We start from the raw sequence: 16043 nt of genomic DNA, 5'->3' as shown, positions 1-16043 counted from the left end.
TGGGCTGGAGTAACACCATGTATTCCTTGGCATGATGGTCTAGACCTCCACAGTTGTCATTGTCACACTTGTCCCCTCTGATCTGCCCTTCTGCATGTTCTTTCCTTTTGGCTGCCTCTCTCTCCCAATACAGGACACCCCACCAGGGCTGGTGACTTGGATAGATTCCAGGTTGATAGCGGGCTTCTTAAAGGTGACTGCCTCATCCTCCCTTAGGCTCCAGAAGCCATCCATGTGCAGCTTACTCTGCAAACTACTGGTTTGACACAGAGCCCATGATAATCAGCTAAGCCCACAGCCCTGGGAGTCAGGTCAGACAGCTGCTGGCCCCAGAGAAGTTCAAAGGCAAAAGGGTTGCTTGGAGAAGAGGTTGCTATATCTTCCACCACACAACCAGTTTCTCTCTCTTGAGAATTTAAACTGAGAGATACAAAAGTCTAGTCTTTGAGATGTAAGTCATGTAAAAGGCAGGAAACCATAGGCTTAGGCCACAGATTCCTGAGGCTAGGGATTCTGGGCTGCCCTGGTTCTCAACATTCCTCCCCTTCAGCCCTTCTGAATTTTGTAAACTCCTTCAATTGCTTTAAATAGTCCTAGTTTTTTTAATATATTCTCTTTTTTTTTCAGTAAAGGTACATTTACTTTGTTTTTGTATTGCCATCAAAAGAAACTTACCTAATGTGGGCACAGAAATGTTAAAATCTTTCTCCAAGATCACATAGTTAGGAGGTAACTAGAGTTTTTAACCCATGACTGTCAGATTCCAAGTATAATGTCCTAGTCCTTATTCCATATATACTGGTTAGGCTAGAGCTATGATCAAAAGGTTTTATCTCATAGATTTTGAAAGATTAAAAACCCTCCTTAATATCCTGTTCCATCCTTTATCTCTTCTATCTTTTTTCTTAAGCCTTATAAAGGCTTTGTTCAGATATATTATTAAGAACAGATCTGGGTTGATCACAGGAGAACATAAAGATAATAGAGAGAGGAAGCCATCCCTACTGTTCTTCTCCTCTTCAAAATCTTAGACTCACTAACATCAGAAGAGGTGTTAAAATATCCCAAGGTTATTAATATGGGTTCTGCTGGCCCAGGCTCAGGCCCAAGTAGAATTGGCTCCAGGAGAAATGAACGAAGCCTGTCCTGAGGATTTTCTCTCCTCCCAGGAGAGCCCCCTTTTATCACCAGAAAGCCTCTCATTGCTCCATCCAGGAACCCAAAGTAAGACTTGCCCTTGGGTTCTTCAAACTCACCATACACTTTCAGTTGGATATTCCATACCTCTTCATTCCCACTCTCTATCATCACCTTCAGGAGGTAGGTGCTTGCATCTTCTTTCTGGACATTATAGATGTCAAGTATGCCATTTTGACGATCAAGTGTGACTTTGTCCTTACTTGCAGTTTTGAAGTAGTAGGGATTAGGCTCGTTGGACTCCCATTCTAAAATCTTCTGGTTGCGATTGTAAAACAAGGTGAGCCTTAGGTAGTTGTTGTCAGACAGTTTCGAGATTTGAAGATGCACATTGCTGCCAGAGACCGCAGACAGCAGATAGTCTGGATGACCTGCCAATGAGATTCAGAGTGAGACCCATCCCAGAGAAGGCGGAGATGCCCTGTGGCTCAGGCTTTGGCTTGGGATGGTGGGTCAGGAAAGAAGGAGGGGATTTCTTCTTGCAGCCATGAATATGGTCTATATCAGAGGGCCTAAACTTCTGGTCAGGAGTTCAATGAAAGTTGGAGATTGAAAAATGGGCTTGGGGGCAGGGAATGTTGCTTATAATCCATCTAGTGCTGCCTCAGATGACAAAGAAAAAGGACACTGAGGCTGACCCAGTAGATTTTGAGATAAAATAATAACAAATAATCTCTCTAGGCTTGCATTTCCTACAGTTCAATTTAGTTTTCCACCAGTAAATGGGGGTCAGAGGAAAAACAAGGTATGAAGAGAATAGGAGACAAAGCTATTCATTGGCAAAGTATTATAAAATCACAAAGACATTTCATTAACAAAAATGTTATCCTATTTTTCTGGCTTTAGTGATATTGGTAGTATTTGTCAGCTTTTTAAAGCTTGTGGTATATAGGAATTTCTTTCCTCATGTTAACTAAATTAATTTTTGTTCTTATTTGTATAGACAGGTTTATTCTTTCTTTCATGAGAGTACCCCAAATTGTATAAGGCTCAGCTCTAAAAAACCAAGTTTAGTTAAATTGGAGAAAGAAAAGATGATAGCTACAAGATGCAAGATAGAAGGAGGCCTGTTGACTCTTTTTGTGGATGGGGAGAAATAAATATAAATATATGTATAAATATATATATATATATAGTCATGTACCACATAACAATGCTTCATTTAATGATGGACTACATACAACAGTAGTCCCATAAAATAATAATGGAAAAAATTCTCATCAAATAGTGACACCATGGCCATTTTAATGTTGTAGTTGAACCCACTATTAATGTGTTTGTGGTGATGCTGGTGTAAACAAACCTACTGCACTGCTAGTGATATACAAGTATAGCACATACAATTAATTTAAAGTACACAATTATTGATAAAAATAATATATGACTGTTACTGATTTATGTATTTATTATACAATATTTTATCATTACTTGAGCATGTACTCTCTTTACTTATAAAAAACTTTCCTGTAAATCAATATGCTGTGTTATACTTGCAGAAGCTTCATATCCTGTCTCTTGATTGCATCACATTCTCTTGTGTTTGATTCAATCTCATGTTGTTTTACAAATTTAGTGTAGCCCAAGTGTACAGTGTTTATAAAGTATACAATAGCATACAGCAATGTTCTGGGCTTTCACATTTACTTACTACTAACTCACTGACTCACCCTGAGCAACTTATAGTCCTGCAGGCTTCATTTTATGGTAAGTGCCCTATATAGATGAAACATTTTCTATCTTTTATGCTATATTTTTACTCTACCTTTTCTAGAAGCGATAGGCCATACCATCCAGGTTTGTATAAGTGCACTCCATGATGTTCACACAATGATGAAATTGCCTAATAACACATTTCTCAACATGTACCATTGTTGTTACCATGAAACATGCATGATTGTATAGGCTGAGAAAGAGTAGGAGAAAGAAACTAATGGTAGAAGAAAGAAGGAATATAACTCATGTCACACTGTCACACAAAAACTGAATCATGTAGTTGAACATCATATATACTTGGCTGTTCATTTTTCACATGTCTATAATTTCCACAATCATTCTCCTCAATGGCTAAAAGATAATAATGCCTGTGTCCCAGGGCTTTAAGTTCTATTAATCCTCCCAACCATCCATCTATCCCTTCAACATTTATTAAACACGTACACCATGCCTGGGGCATATACATACATACCTAGGCATTTGTTTTACAGTACTTCCGATATGTCCATTTCATTCTTTATAATCTCTATGGCAGAATTAATTCAGTCCAAGCAACAGCATTTGAACAACTGTTATGTTCCTGGCACTCTGCTGGGCTCTGACATCAGCAATGCAGACACAGTTTGTGGCTTCCTGGGGTGTACAGCCTAGCAGGACAGACTCTTCCAGATTTTAAAATCATTAGATATACAAGGTCTGTCCAGAAGGTATCCAGCCATGTAATATGAAAAATAGAGATGTTCATTGAAGAAGATACAAGAAACATTGCCCCCAGTTCCAGCCAAGATGGAGGCATAGGTAAAAACACCTCTCTTCCTCACACAACCAAAAGAAGGATAAAAACCAATTTAATAACAAAATAACAACCAGAATTGCCAGAAAATGAAACTTCATGGAAGTATGACACCCAAGGAGTTAAAGAAGCATTTATCCAGACTGGCAGGACAGCCAGAGATGGGCAGCCAGGGCAAAAAGGATATGGGGCAAGGCGGTGGACCGTGTGGTAAGGCAGGGCCTGGCTGACCAGGCATTCCCACATTTGCACACAGATAAGCCTGGAGGAACAACTGGGGAGAGAGACAGACCACGAAATGCAGGGTTCAGCACCGGAAACTAAAGACTCAAAACCTCTGGCTGTAAAAACCTGTGGGGGTTGGGGGAATGGGAGAAACTCCCAGTCTCACAGGAGAGTCCACTGGAGAGACCCACAGGGTCCTAGAACATACTCAAACCCACCCACCTGGGAATTAGCACCTGAAAAGACACAATCTGCTTGTGGGTACTGGGGGAAGTGACAGAAAATGGGGTGAGAGCCAAGCAAGTGGCATTGTTCCCTCTCCGACCCCTCCCCCATAGACAGCACCACAATGCAGTGAAGAAGGTTGCCCCACCCTGGTAAATACCCAAGGTTCTGCCCCTTACCATGTAACAGGTACACCAAGCCAAAGAAATATGGCCCAAATGAAAGAACAGATCAAAACTCCAGTTCACTCACAAAATGAAAGAAGAAATGAAGTCTATACAAAGTGAAATAAAAGAAAATATACAGGGAAACAACAATGAAGGGAAGAAAACCAGGACTCAAATCAATAATTTGGAACAAAAGGAAAAAATAAACATTGAACAGAACAGAATAAAGAAACAAGAATTCAAAAAAATGAGGAGAGGCTAAGAAACTTTAGGACAACTTTAAACTTTCCAACATCTGACTCATAGGGGTGCCAGAAGGAGAAGAGGAAGGGCAAGCAGTTCAAAACTTATTTGAACAAATAATGAAGGTAAACTTCCCCCAATATGGCAAAGGAAACAGACTTCCAGGAGATCCAGGAAGCTCAGAAAGTCCCAAAGAAGTTGAACCCAAGGAGCACACACCAAGGCACATCACAATTACATTACCCAAGATTAAAGATAAGGAGACAATCTTAAAAGCAGCAAGAGAAAAGCAGAGAGTTACCTACAAAGGAGTTCCCACAAGACTGCCAGATGATTTCTCAAAAGAAACCTTACAGGCAAGATGGAGCTGGAAAAAAGTATTTAAAGTTATGAAAGGCAAAGACCTACAATATAGATTACTCTATCCAGCAAAGCTATCATTTACAGTGGAAGGGCAGATACAGTGCTTCCCAGATAAGCTCAAGTTAAAGGAGTTCATCATCACCAAGCCCTTATTCTATGAAATGTTGAAGGGGCTTATCTAAGAAAAAGAAGAAGGTCAAAAACTATGAACAGTAAAATGACAATAAACTCACAGCTATCAACAACTGAATCTAGAAAACAGAACCAAAAACTAAGCCAACAACTGTAACAGGAACAGAATCACAAAAATGGAGATCACATGGAGGGTTATCAATGGGGAAAGGGATAGGGGAATGGGAGAAAAAGGTACAGAGAATAAGAAGCATAATTTGTAGGCACAAAATAGGGGGAGGTTAATAATCACATAGGAAATGGAGAAGCCAAAGACCTTATATGTACAACCCATCGACATGAACTTGGGGAGGTGGTAATGCAGGAGTGTGGGGGTGCAGGGCAGATGGGGTAAGACAAGAGAACTTCCCTGAAGGTTTCTTGAGGAAGGAGAAATAAAGATGAGTCCAATAAGAAATGAAGAATACAGAGCATATAGACTCAAGTCATAATCCAGGCCCAGTTATAATTTGCACCCTTTCTCCTTGTGAAAACAGAGTATACTTTATAAACACAAAAAGATATTGTTTGGGAATGGTGTCCTCAACATGCTCAAAAGGAGAAAGAAATTTATAACAGATTTATAGTCACTGAGATGGTGAGTTTCTCAAAGGTCAATACCATGTCTTAGTTTTAAATCCCAACAATACTTTGCTCACATTCAGTGTTTAGTATAGAATGAATGAATGAATGAATGAATGAGAGAAAAATGTGTACATAAGTGTTCCTAGTGTTCTCCTCTTCATGACTTCCTACTAGTCAAAAATATTTTTATACTTTTGCTCCCCACTTAGTTTCCCTCTTGTTTGTTTAAGATTAGTTTGGACTGAACTGACAGTGAGGAAAGGAGGAGTTAAACCAACAAGGGCCACTCTGGTTGGTTTAGGAAATAGGGGTGCTACAGCATGAAGGCTCAAGAGAGTAAGATTCTCTGAGCAGCACACAGAGGGTATGGTTTGAGAGGACTGAAGAGAGCAGGAAAGGGGATTCTAAGAAATGTTGCTATAGTTTATAAATTATACTCCCTTTAATATCTTTTGAGAGACTGAAAGTAAAAATTTGAGTTACCGTTTAATTATTTATTACCAATGAACTGTGTTTCTCTAAATATGATAATGTGCCCAAACTGGGCCAGTAAACCCTGTCTTATGGCTGGGTCTTGAATAAATAAATAAAAGGTCACTATTATGGCATAGAAAGCAGAAGAGTAGTAGAGGAGATGCCCAAGAATTAAAAAAAATAATAATAACATAGAAGAGTGTTCATCCCATAGTCAGTTAAGTTTTCAGGTATCTATAAATCATTATAAATGAACTGAGGGAAACATTATAATTGCCTATATTTTTAGATCCATAACACCAAGTACTATGTGTGTATAAACACAGCATGGGCCAATACACATGTTTAAAAATAGTAAAGCAAGAGTAAATTTTGTTATAAAATATCTAACAAATGAATAGCCTGGAAAAGCAACATAAACCTGAAGATACAAACACTAGAAAGAATGGTTGATTGACCATAAGAGAAGGGGAAAAAAAGGTATTCCAGTTTTTTTAAAGAATTCTATAATCCATTCACAAACTGAATAAGAAAGATGGATTAATTTTAATAATAGAGATTGCAAAATTAATGCAAAGATAAAATATAATTTGGGGTATCAAGATGGTAATTTAGTCAGCTAACAGAAGATTGTCTAATAAATTCAGATTGATTGAATTTTGTATTTTTCAGTCTTAAAATAAATTGACAAGATCTTAATTTGCCTTCCTATCAATTTCTTATTTTAAAAGGTAGGGGAAGCAGCCTTAAGAAAAGCTACTATTTTGATTTAATTCTAACAGGGAGAAATAGTCGGGTATGTGTCTGAGTGCTTAGGATAAAGTAACTGTGTTTATCTGCAGTATACAATAGAAAATAAAGCACGTATTTTCTATGCTTACCCATGTTTCTTGTCTGTAAAAAAAAGTGAAATTAAAATGGGGAAAAATCAGATCAAAGGAAGTCATAATTGTATACCAAAGAGTCTATAGGTTCTAAAGAGGAAGTTTTGATTGCTCTAAAAACAAGTCACATGGTTTCTAGTAAAACTTTTAAGGATGGAAAGAGGTACATTTTAAAAATATTGATATGGAGTTATCTGGAGCTCTTTAAAGAGACCAACTATTTTCAAACCTCTACAAATATTTTTAGGAACTTATCTGGCAATAAATATCAAGACTGAAGATTTGTGTCATGAGTGACAAGATAAACAGAGTGCCATTTCCTGGAATGGAAATTCTAGTGAATTCAATAAATTAGATTACAATGGGCTAAGGCCTAAACTGAAGGTGAGGAAGAGAATAAATGTAAACTATTCTTTTAATACATGTTAGTGTGAATGGGAAGGAAAATGGTAGGGCATTATGTAATGGAGCATGAAAGGTAAAGAGTTTTTAGTTGTTTGTTTTTTGTTTAATTTAAAAAGGAAAATGACAAATTATGATACATCAAGAAAGGAGCCAGTGGACAGGGAGATGTGGGCAAGAAACAATGTGCCTGATGGGCCTAGACTATAGAGGGTTCAAAGCAGAGTTAAATGCACAGGTCTTGACTGGGAGAGGATACCTCGTCCTCTGAGGAAAAAGAGGAGGAAAAGAGTAGATTGTAGGTTGGAGGTGGCACCCAAGAAGCTGAGGGGAGTCTTGCTTAATGATTTCTAGTCCCCATTTCTTCAGTGAGATGCAAGTGCTTTGCTGAGAGAACAGAGGACTAAGGTAAGGGTCTTTGAAGATAGGAGTGAAAGTTTCAAATTGCCACTGTGGAAAATGAGAGATTTTTATCAGGGCCAGTAAGACTACTCTAAGATCCTAACTTTACTCAAACAATGATTCATAATCTCTTCCCTCTCTCCACTCATCCATTTACACATACAAATGCACATCAATTTATTCATTTATTCATTCATCTAATAAAGGTAAACACCATGTGCTTGACTCTCTGTTAGGCACTATGCATACAATAAGATATGGCTCCTTCCGTCAAGGAACTTCCATTCCAGGGAATACAAACAAGATGATTCTGCTATTGGTGATAAGTGTTAAGAAAAAGGAAATATGAAATCCTAAGGGGGCACATAAAAGGGATCACATACTTGAATTTGGGGGTCAGAAATGGCTTCCATGGAAAGTTTGAGTAAGAATCATTGTAAGCAGAAATTAGCCAGGGAAAGATGGAAACTGGGAATAATAGAGGAAAAAAATAGTATCATGTCCCAGAGACAAAAAACACAACAACGTTCATTTGAGAAAATGAAAGTAGTTAAATTTATTAGAGCAAGACTAGGGGAGGGTAGAGTTAAAGAGAAAACCATAGGCGCGAAATTGTGTAACTGTGCTGAAGCCCATGATACCAAACCTAGATTTAATATGTGACCCAATTGCTGGGTCAACCTCTCCTAGATACATAATCTTTTTTTTTAAATCTCTCCTGAGTACATGTTTATTGATTTTAGAGAGAGGGAAAGGGAGAGAGAGGGAGAGAAACATTGATGTGAGAGAGAAACATTGATTGGTTGCCTCCCATATGCACCCAGACCAGGAATTGAACCTGCAGCCTAGGCATGTGCCCTAACATGGAATCAAACCCATGACCTTTCAGTTTATGGGATGACGCTCCAATCAAGTGAGCCACACTGGCCAGGGAATCCCAGAAACAAAACCTTAATCAACAAGTCTGGAATTTTCTGGTCAATACCAATGAGGTAATCTCAATGGAAACCTAAGAGGGAACTTTCTCCATAAAAGACAGCCTCTTTGTTTTGGTGGACCACAGTTTGGATTGCTACCTGAATCTGCATCTCTCAGGTTGCAATCTTTTTTTCAAATAAATGCTGTTTAGTCTTCATTACAGCCTGAAATTATTTTTGGTTGACAGAGATTTGTACTCAGGGTTTCTACTGTATTCTCTCTCATTTGCCATGATGGCTACTGAAGGGTTTTAAAAAGAAGATAAAAATAAACAGATAACTATTTTAGAAAATTTATACCAATAGCAGTGTGGAAAATACGTAGAAAAAATAGAGCAGAAAAAGCAGTTAGGATAGGAGACTACTGTAGTAATTGGATAAGAAAAATGGTGTGCTCTGGCTGGTGTGGATCACTTGACTGGAGTGTTGCTCTGTAACCAACAGATTGCAAGTCTGATTCCCGGTAAGGGCACATGACTCAGTTGCAGGTCTAAGCACATACAGTTCTGAGTCTGGGTGCATAGTATCCCTCATCCAGGCACATATGGGAGGTAACCAACTGATGCTTCTCTCTTACATTAATGTTTGTCTCTCTCCCTTCCTCTCTCTCTAAAAAGCAATGAAAAAAAAAATATCCTTGGATGAGAAAGAGAGATGGGGGGAGAAAATATAGTATATTGATCTAGCTCAGGTGGTTTGTTCTGTTAGTGGAGATGGGTGAAATTAGATATATTTGAGAGATAGTTCTGAATAGAGAATTAATAGGACTTATTCACTGGATGTGTCAAGAGAAAGAAAGAAGTTGAGGATGACTCCTAGAATTCTTGCCTGAGCAACTAAACATATAGATACCATTTATTGAGACAGGAAATAGTTGAGGAAGAGCAGATTGTAATATTTTTTTAAAAGTCTGCAAATTTTTTGACACTCCTCCAGCCAAGAGGTAGAGTCTATGTCCCCTCCCTTTGACGACTGCCTCAATATAACAGAATGAGTCAGAAGAGTTACTTTCAAAGCTAGGGTAAAAAATATCAGGCAGCATTTGCCTATTTTTCTTGGGTTTAGTTTTACTCAATTTAGCCACCAGCCATGTGAATAATGAAGGCTTAGAGATGATTTAATACCCCACCACGATCTGGTGACTAGCACATGAGACACCTCGAGGTGCTGAGCACATTCTACCCCCACATTTGTGGGCAGAATAAATTACTGTTACTAATTTAAGTCAGGGTGTTGGGGTAGCTCATAACACAGAAATAGATACCCAGAACAAGATGATGAGTTAGATTTTGAATATGTATTTGGAAAGTCTGGGGGAAGTGTTTAAGAAGTAGTTAGAAATTCAGGTCTAGAGCTCAGGAAAGAACTTTGGGCTTTGAAATTTAAAATGTTCTTCTCAGGCTTGTCTGACTCAGATTGTGTATGCCATGATTGCAAAACAATTTCACATTCTGTATTTGATTTAATGTTAGTAATAACACCTTGAAGAAATGCAGAGCATATTATTATACCATTATAGAGTTGAGAAGGCCGAGGCTCAGGAAGCTTTTGTGACCTATAGAAGGTCGCATCTCATGGAACCCAGAGACAACACCGGTCTCATTCCTAGTACACGCTGTTTCCACTGAACTCTGCTAAGTGCTGGGGAGAGATGGAGAAGATGCCTAATAGTGAAGGGTACCCTGAAATCAGAGAACTGAAAAACTCAAGTCTGAGGAGGGATAAAACAGGAAATTTAAAAGTGCTCCTTAAATTTTTCCACAAAAGCATTTCTTACCAGGGAGAAGAGAACTACTGTACTTCCAGGAAATCTGGATGTATAGCCAAAAGGAAGTTCTTTGAAGTCATTGATCCATATAATTAACAATTACTTATTGATGCCAGCTATGTTCCAGGCACTGTGCTACGGTCAGCACTAGACATAGTTCCTGTCCTTATAGAGCTCAAGGAAACAATGAAACAAAAAATTCACCAGCAATCTGGTGCCTGATGTTTCCGGGAGGCAGTCACATGGAAATGGGAGGCTAAGAAATAGTCAGGGAGAGAGAAGAGTGCAGAAAAATCCTACGCAGAAGGAAATGCATGTACTATATAGGCCTAGCAGCAAAAGAAAGCACCTCCTTCAAGGCAAAAAAAAAGTTTAATTTAGATAAAATGTGGTTAACAGGAAGGAACTCATACATTGGGGATAAGATGACCATCTGTAAGCATAATCTATGCACAAAGAAATTCAGATACCTTGAATTTGTTTCTAGAGAAAGTCTTACAATATTCCAGTTCTCTTGAAAGATCTTTCTAAAAGTTGGATTAATACTTCATTCACATAAGCACCACTACCAAGACCATGTCAGTGTCCTATGAGTTGAATCAGCCCTAAGGAACCCATAAAGCCACATCATGTCTCTAGCCTCACACAGTCATGAACCATATCCAAAATATTGCTGCCCTGAGAAGCCTTGATGTGATCAGTAGGATTTCCTGTCAGCATTCCTACCTCATCTCCCTAAAAATTACATACTGTCATGAAGTTTATGATGCTGTATTTCTCCCCATGTTTGTTCACTTTTACTCATTTTTTCTTACAGTGGAAAACATTGAAACCCTTTACATGAAAAAAAACCCTGAGATTTATTAGGGTGGAACAGTGACAAAGGCAATAGTTGAACTCTTGCTTCTCAGCTGGCCTGGGGAAAAAAGGTACTGAAGGGTTGGGCAGCTGTAACAGGAAAAGTAAGTGTAGCTCATAAGGAGACCAGAACCAGCCCATGGGTGGAGAATGCACCTTAACTCTTAACAACCAGATACTTGGGTGTGCAGAGTACCTTTTATATTGAGGCACCTCAGGCCTCTGCTCAGACCGTTATTCAGAGAGCCTTCACAGAGCAGTCCTTTCCAACTTGTCTTTCCTACAATTTGATTTCTCTTTGGGACAATGGCAACATCATTTACCTTGGCTTAGGACAAAACACTTTGCACAGAAAGAAGTCTCAAAGAGCAGTAAAGTGTGCTTGAGCATAAAAATGCGGCAGCTATCAGTGTGGAGTTTTCTGTTATTCTAAGCAAAACAAGCCAGGGGGCGAAAGACAAATACCATATGATCTCACCTATAAGCGGAACCTAACCAACAATACAAAGATGCAAGGAAAATAAGACCAGCAACACTGAAAGGAAAAGAAATCAACAGAGATAAGAGGGAAGGGGGGGGGCAGGGAAAAGGAAGGGAAGGGGAAAGTCAAGGAACATATAGCAAGGACTCATGGACAAAACCAAAGGGGAAGAGCTGAGGGAGGGAAGAAGGGAGGGGGCAAGGGAAAGTGGTCGGGGGTAGGCAGAGACAAATGTATTTGAAAAAATAAATTAAAATAAAATTTAAAAAAAAAAAGCAAAGAATACTTCACAGACCACAGATCATGGGACTAAATATGAGGGGCCTACTTCCTCAATTCCCCATGGTCAAGTTTTTGTCACATAGCATTGAGAAAAGACATAGAACAAAACACTCCAAGCCTAAGAAAACCTCCCCAACTCATCACTGCCCTGCTCCCAGGATGGAAGTATCTATGGCCTGGAGGCCATACATTACTTCCAGAGTTGTGCCTTCAGTGCACAATCACAGACAGTTTACGGAAAATACCTTGAACGCCGGTCTCCAAGAAACAATGAAGAAGCAGTAGAAGTTCCAGAGCCACACACAACTTCAGCCCCTTGGAGCATATTCCAGAGCTTCCCAGGAACACTAAGGCTGGGCAAGAACCAGACTGAAAATAGACTGAGGGCTTCATTGCTCTCTGTTTCATGGATGCGGGCAAGCCCCAGATCTTCCTCTCAGCCCAGCAGCCTGTGGGTAGAGACAGAAACAGGAAGTCTTTTTTTTTTTGTTGTTTTGTTTTCTGGGGTTTTTTTTTTTTTTTTTTTGGAGATCAACTGAGTCAATATTTTATAGATTACTTTTTTTTTGAGTAATTTTATATTGTTTTTTTCCCCATTTTTTAAACATTTAATTATTTTTTTTTTAATTTTTCAAATACATTTGTCTCCATTTACCTGCCACCACTTTCCCCTGCCCCAGTCATCCCCACATCCCCCCCTCAATCTTTCACCACCTTGGCTTCATCCATATGTCCTTCACATCTGTTACTTGATCTGACCCTTCCCGTTCCCCTCCCCACAACTCTTATAGGAAGTCTTATAGATGTTTAAAAATAGACTATTTTTTTAGAGAATCTTTGTATTTTCCTCTCAATTTTTCTGAAAAAAATTGAGCACCACTACCAAGGCCATGTCAGTGTCCTATGAGTTGAATCAGCCCTGACCCCCACATGCATACCCTCCCCCATTATCAACATCCCTAGCCAAAGTGGTACATTTTTTACAGTTAATGAACCCACATTGAGTCATCATTATTACCCAAAGTCCAAAGTTTTGGGTTTTTTTTTAAGTTTTAAAGCTTTTCTTTATTCCATCTCTTGTGCCAGAGGAAGTTTGACAGACTCTTCTGCTTGGGATAATAAAAGGACATTCGATCCCAGTGAGTCTCACCTTATTTGGAATGTGACATGACAGGGTCCTACCGAATGTCATATACATAGAGAAGCAGGTTGTTGCTAAAGTGCCTGAGGGCTCCGAACTCCTGCCTAGCTGGGCAGACCACAGAGCGTCAGTAAAGCCAGCCTCTCCTCCACAGGGCTTCATGACTCAGAACACCGCCAAGCAGAATGAGCACTGTCTTAAGAACTTTGACCTCACTGAATACCTCCAGGTGCTATCTACCAGCAGCTCATAAAAATGGCCGAGGGTGTGTTGCAGCCTATGATAGGTAAGCGGGCAGCAGGAGCTCTCCAGCACTCACCATGGGGTATGAAGTGAGGAGCAGCCCTGCTCACCTTCAGGGAACAGGGCATGTCAGGTGCAGCCTCCAGAAAGCCAGGGCCTCCCCAGGAAAGGCCAATGAGGCGGCGCAGGCTGTGTACTCAAGAGCAGCTATGAAATTTTCAACATCATCCCATCAAAATACATAGTGTTTGGGTGGTGAGAATATAGATCATTTTCCTTTCTTTTTCTGTAGTATATTATTTTTCCCAAAACAAACGAATTTCTATAGGTAATAAATTCAAAAAGTATAAATAATAGACACTAAAAAATATATAATCCTCTTGCTCACATAGATACTTAATTCATGGTAAAATGAAAGCACTGAGCGCGCTCACGCGCAGGAAGATAGCAGTGAGAGCCTGCGCAGTAAATGCTGCTGCATGGCCAGCGCAGATGCACACTCGCTCCGTCCAGGACAGTGCGCTTGGGCACTGAACATGAAACCAGAATTGAAGGATAAGAGCAGTTCTTTCCCAAGGTAAAAGAAAAATTACACTCACTGTCCCAGGCAGGCTGGGGCGGAGGTGCTTTCCCCAGCTTCTGACCACACAAGTAGGTTAGAAATGAATTCCAAGTAGGACCGAGAGCCATTCATACCATGCAGAAATATATCCTTGGGATAAGGTTCATTCTAAAGCCTTCCTCCTGTCTGGAAATCTTGTGAGGCACCAGATTACTCTTACCTGACACAGGGCGAACTGGAATACTTCATGAACTTCATTAAGCTTCACAGTTGGCTTTGTACATTCTACAGATTTGAACAAAGCTGTAGTGACATGTACCCACTCTTATAGTACCACAACAGAGTAGTTCCACTGCACTAAAAATCTATGCTCCTCCTTTTCATCCCTCTTTCCCTAAACCTCTAGCAACTCCTGATCTTTTTACTGTCTTCATAGTTCTTATTTTTCCAGAATTTCATATAATTGGAATTATGTACTATGTAGTCTTTCAAATATGTTTCTTTTCTTTCATCCTTCTCCCTCTTCCCCACCCTGTCCTCTGTCTTTTATTTTTAAAAAAAGTTTTTAATTTATTGGGGTGACATTTATTAATGGGATTATATAGGTTTCAAGTATACATTTCTCTTTTTCCCCCCTAACCCATGGTTTTTAATGAAAACAAAAGTACAAATGTCAGCATGATAATAAAGAGCAATTGGATCTTCAGATGTTTGTCAGTACTGGCCTTAAATTTCTACTAAAACACATAAACTATATAATCTTTAGGATATCTAGATATCACAGATGATGAAAAATTTTACACGTTCAAAAATATCAGCCAGTTGACTGCAAAAATCAGAAAGTATACATCCTATGACTCTTGGATGTTTATTATCACTCTGTCCTACTCTATTATTGTCAGGTATGATTCATGAAATATTTGGAACATATTTATACAAAAATTATATCCAGTTTGTATCTAAAAATTCAAATTTAACTTGGTGTCCAGCACTTTTATTTACCAAGTCTGGCAACTCTATAATACCAGGATGCAGAGCTATTGAGAGTAAAAACCATTCTCGAATTTTATTTTGTAATCACTCATAAGTGGTGAGGGGAAAATGGAGACAACTGTAATTGAACAACAATAAAATTTTTTAAAATAAATGCAATAAAAACAAAATACCATTTCTAAAAAAAGAAAAAATGTCAATGGCTTTTTTCCCCATTTTCTTTGGCAAAGGCATAGACGATGCCTGTGTTATTCCTTCTTGGTTTTCTCAAAACTCTCCACACTCTAAATTCAACAACCCCTAATGCTGAAAACCTCTAGGTCATTTTTTTTCCAATGGGTTTATTTCAGATTTGAACTACCGTTCAAGTATTTTCTTTAGCTTTACCCCAAAATTCAATGATTCTCAGATCTAGGCTTTCCAATAGAGAAAGTATGGCATGCTAATTTGAGAAAAGAATTGCTGAAGACCCTGGTAATCCTACCCCAGCAGAAATTAAATGTCTTCTTCACCAGTGTTCAGGGAAGCTGAAGAAGTAGCATGATCACAGGGGGGTTTTTTGGTTTTGTTTTTTGTTTTTAATTTTTAAATCATGTTTATGCTGTTACAGTTGTCTCAGTTTTTCCCCCTGAAGTGTATATTTCTATGTTACTAGATCTAGGTATAGCACTGTGTGCTCACCACCTATAGTCATACCATCTTCTGTCAACCATACGTTAGGCCACTCCCCACCCACTTCCCTCTGAAAACCACCACATTGCTGTCTGTGTCCATGAGCTTCAGTTTTTTATATACCACATATTAGTGAAATCATACAGTTCTTAGCTTTTTCTAACTGACTTATTACACTTAGCATATAGTTTCAAGATCCATCCATGTTGTCACAAATGGCAG

At 39.0% G+C, this 16043-nt stretch overlaps 1 protein-coding gene across 1 annotated transcript in view; it reads right to left on the bottom strand.

Annotated features, from left to right (window-relative positions):
- CD48 (CD48 molecule) overlaps nt 1–12642 on the bottom strand; it is a 29118-nt gene extending 16476 nt beyond the window's left edge. The window contains exons 1-2 of the mRNA XM_054563404.1: nt 12456–12642; nt 1257–1568 (exon numbers count right to left, since the gene is read on the bottom strand). Coding sequence (XP_054419379.1) covers nt 1257–1568; nt 12456–12618 — 475 coding nt within the window. The 5' untranslated portion in view covers nt 12619–12642. The remainder of the gene's footprint in view (nt 1–1256; nt 1569–12455) is intronic.
- Nucleotides 12643–16043: the final 3401 nt, after the last annotated feature.

Source organism: Pteronotus mesoamericanus, unplaced genomic scaffold (assembly GCF_021234165.1).
Source record: "Pteronotus mesoamericanus isolate MK-2021 breed Mesoamerican mustached bat unplaced genomic scaffold, CSHL_Meso_final scaffold_705, whole genome shotgun sequence".
In the NCBI taxonomy this organism is placed as follows: domain Eukaryota; kingdom Metazoa; phylum Chordata; class Mammalia; order Chiroptera; family Mormoopidae; genus Pteronotus; species Pteronotus mesoamericanus.
This window is presented reverse-complemented; position numbering and strand designations above follow the sequence as displayed.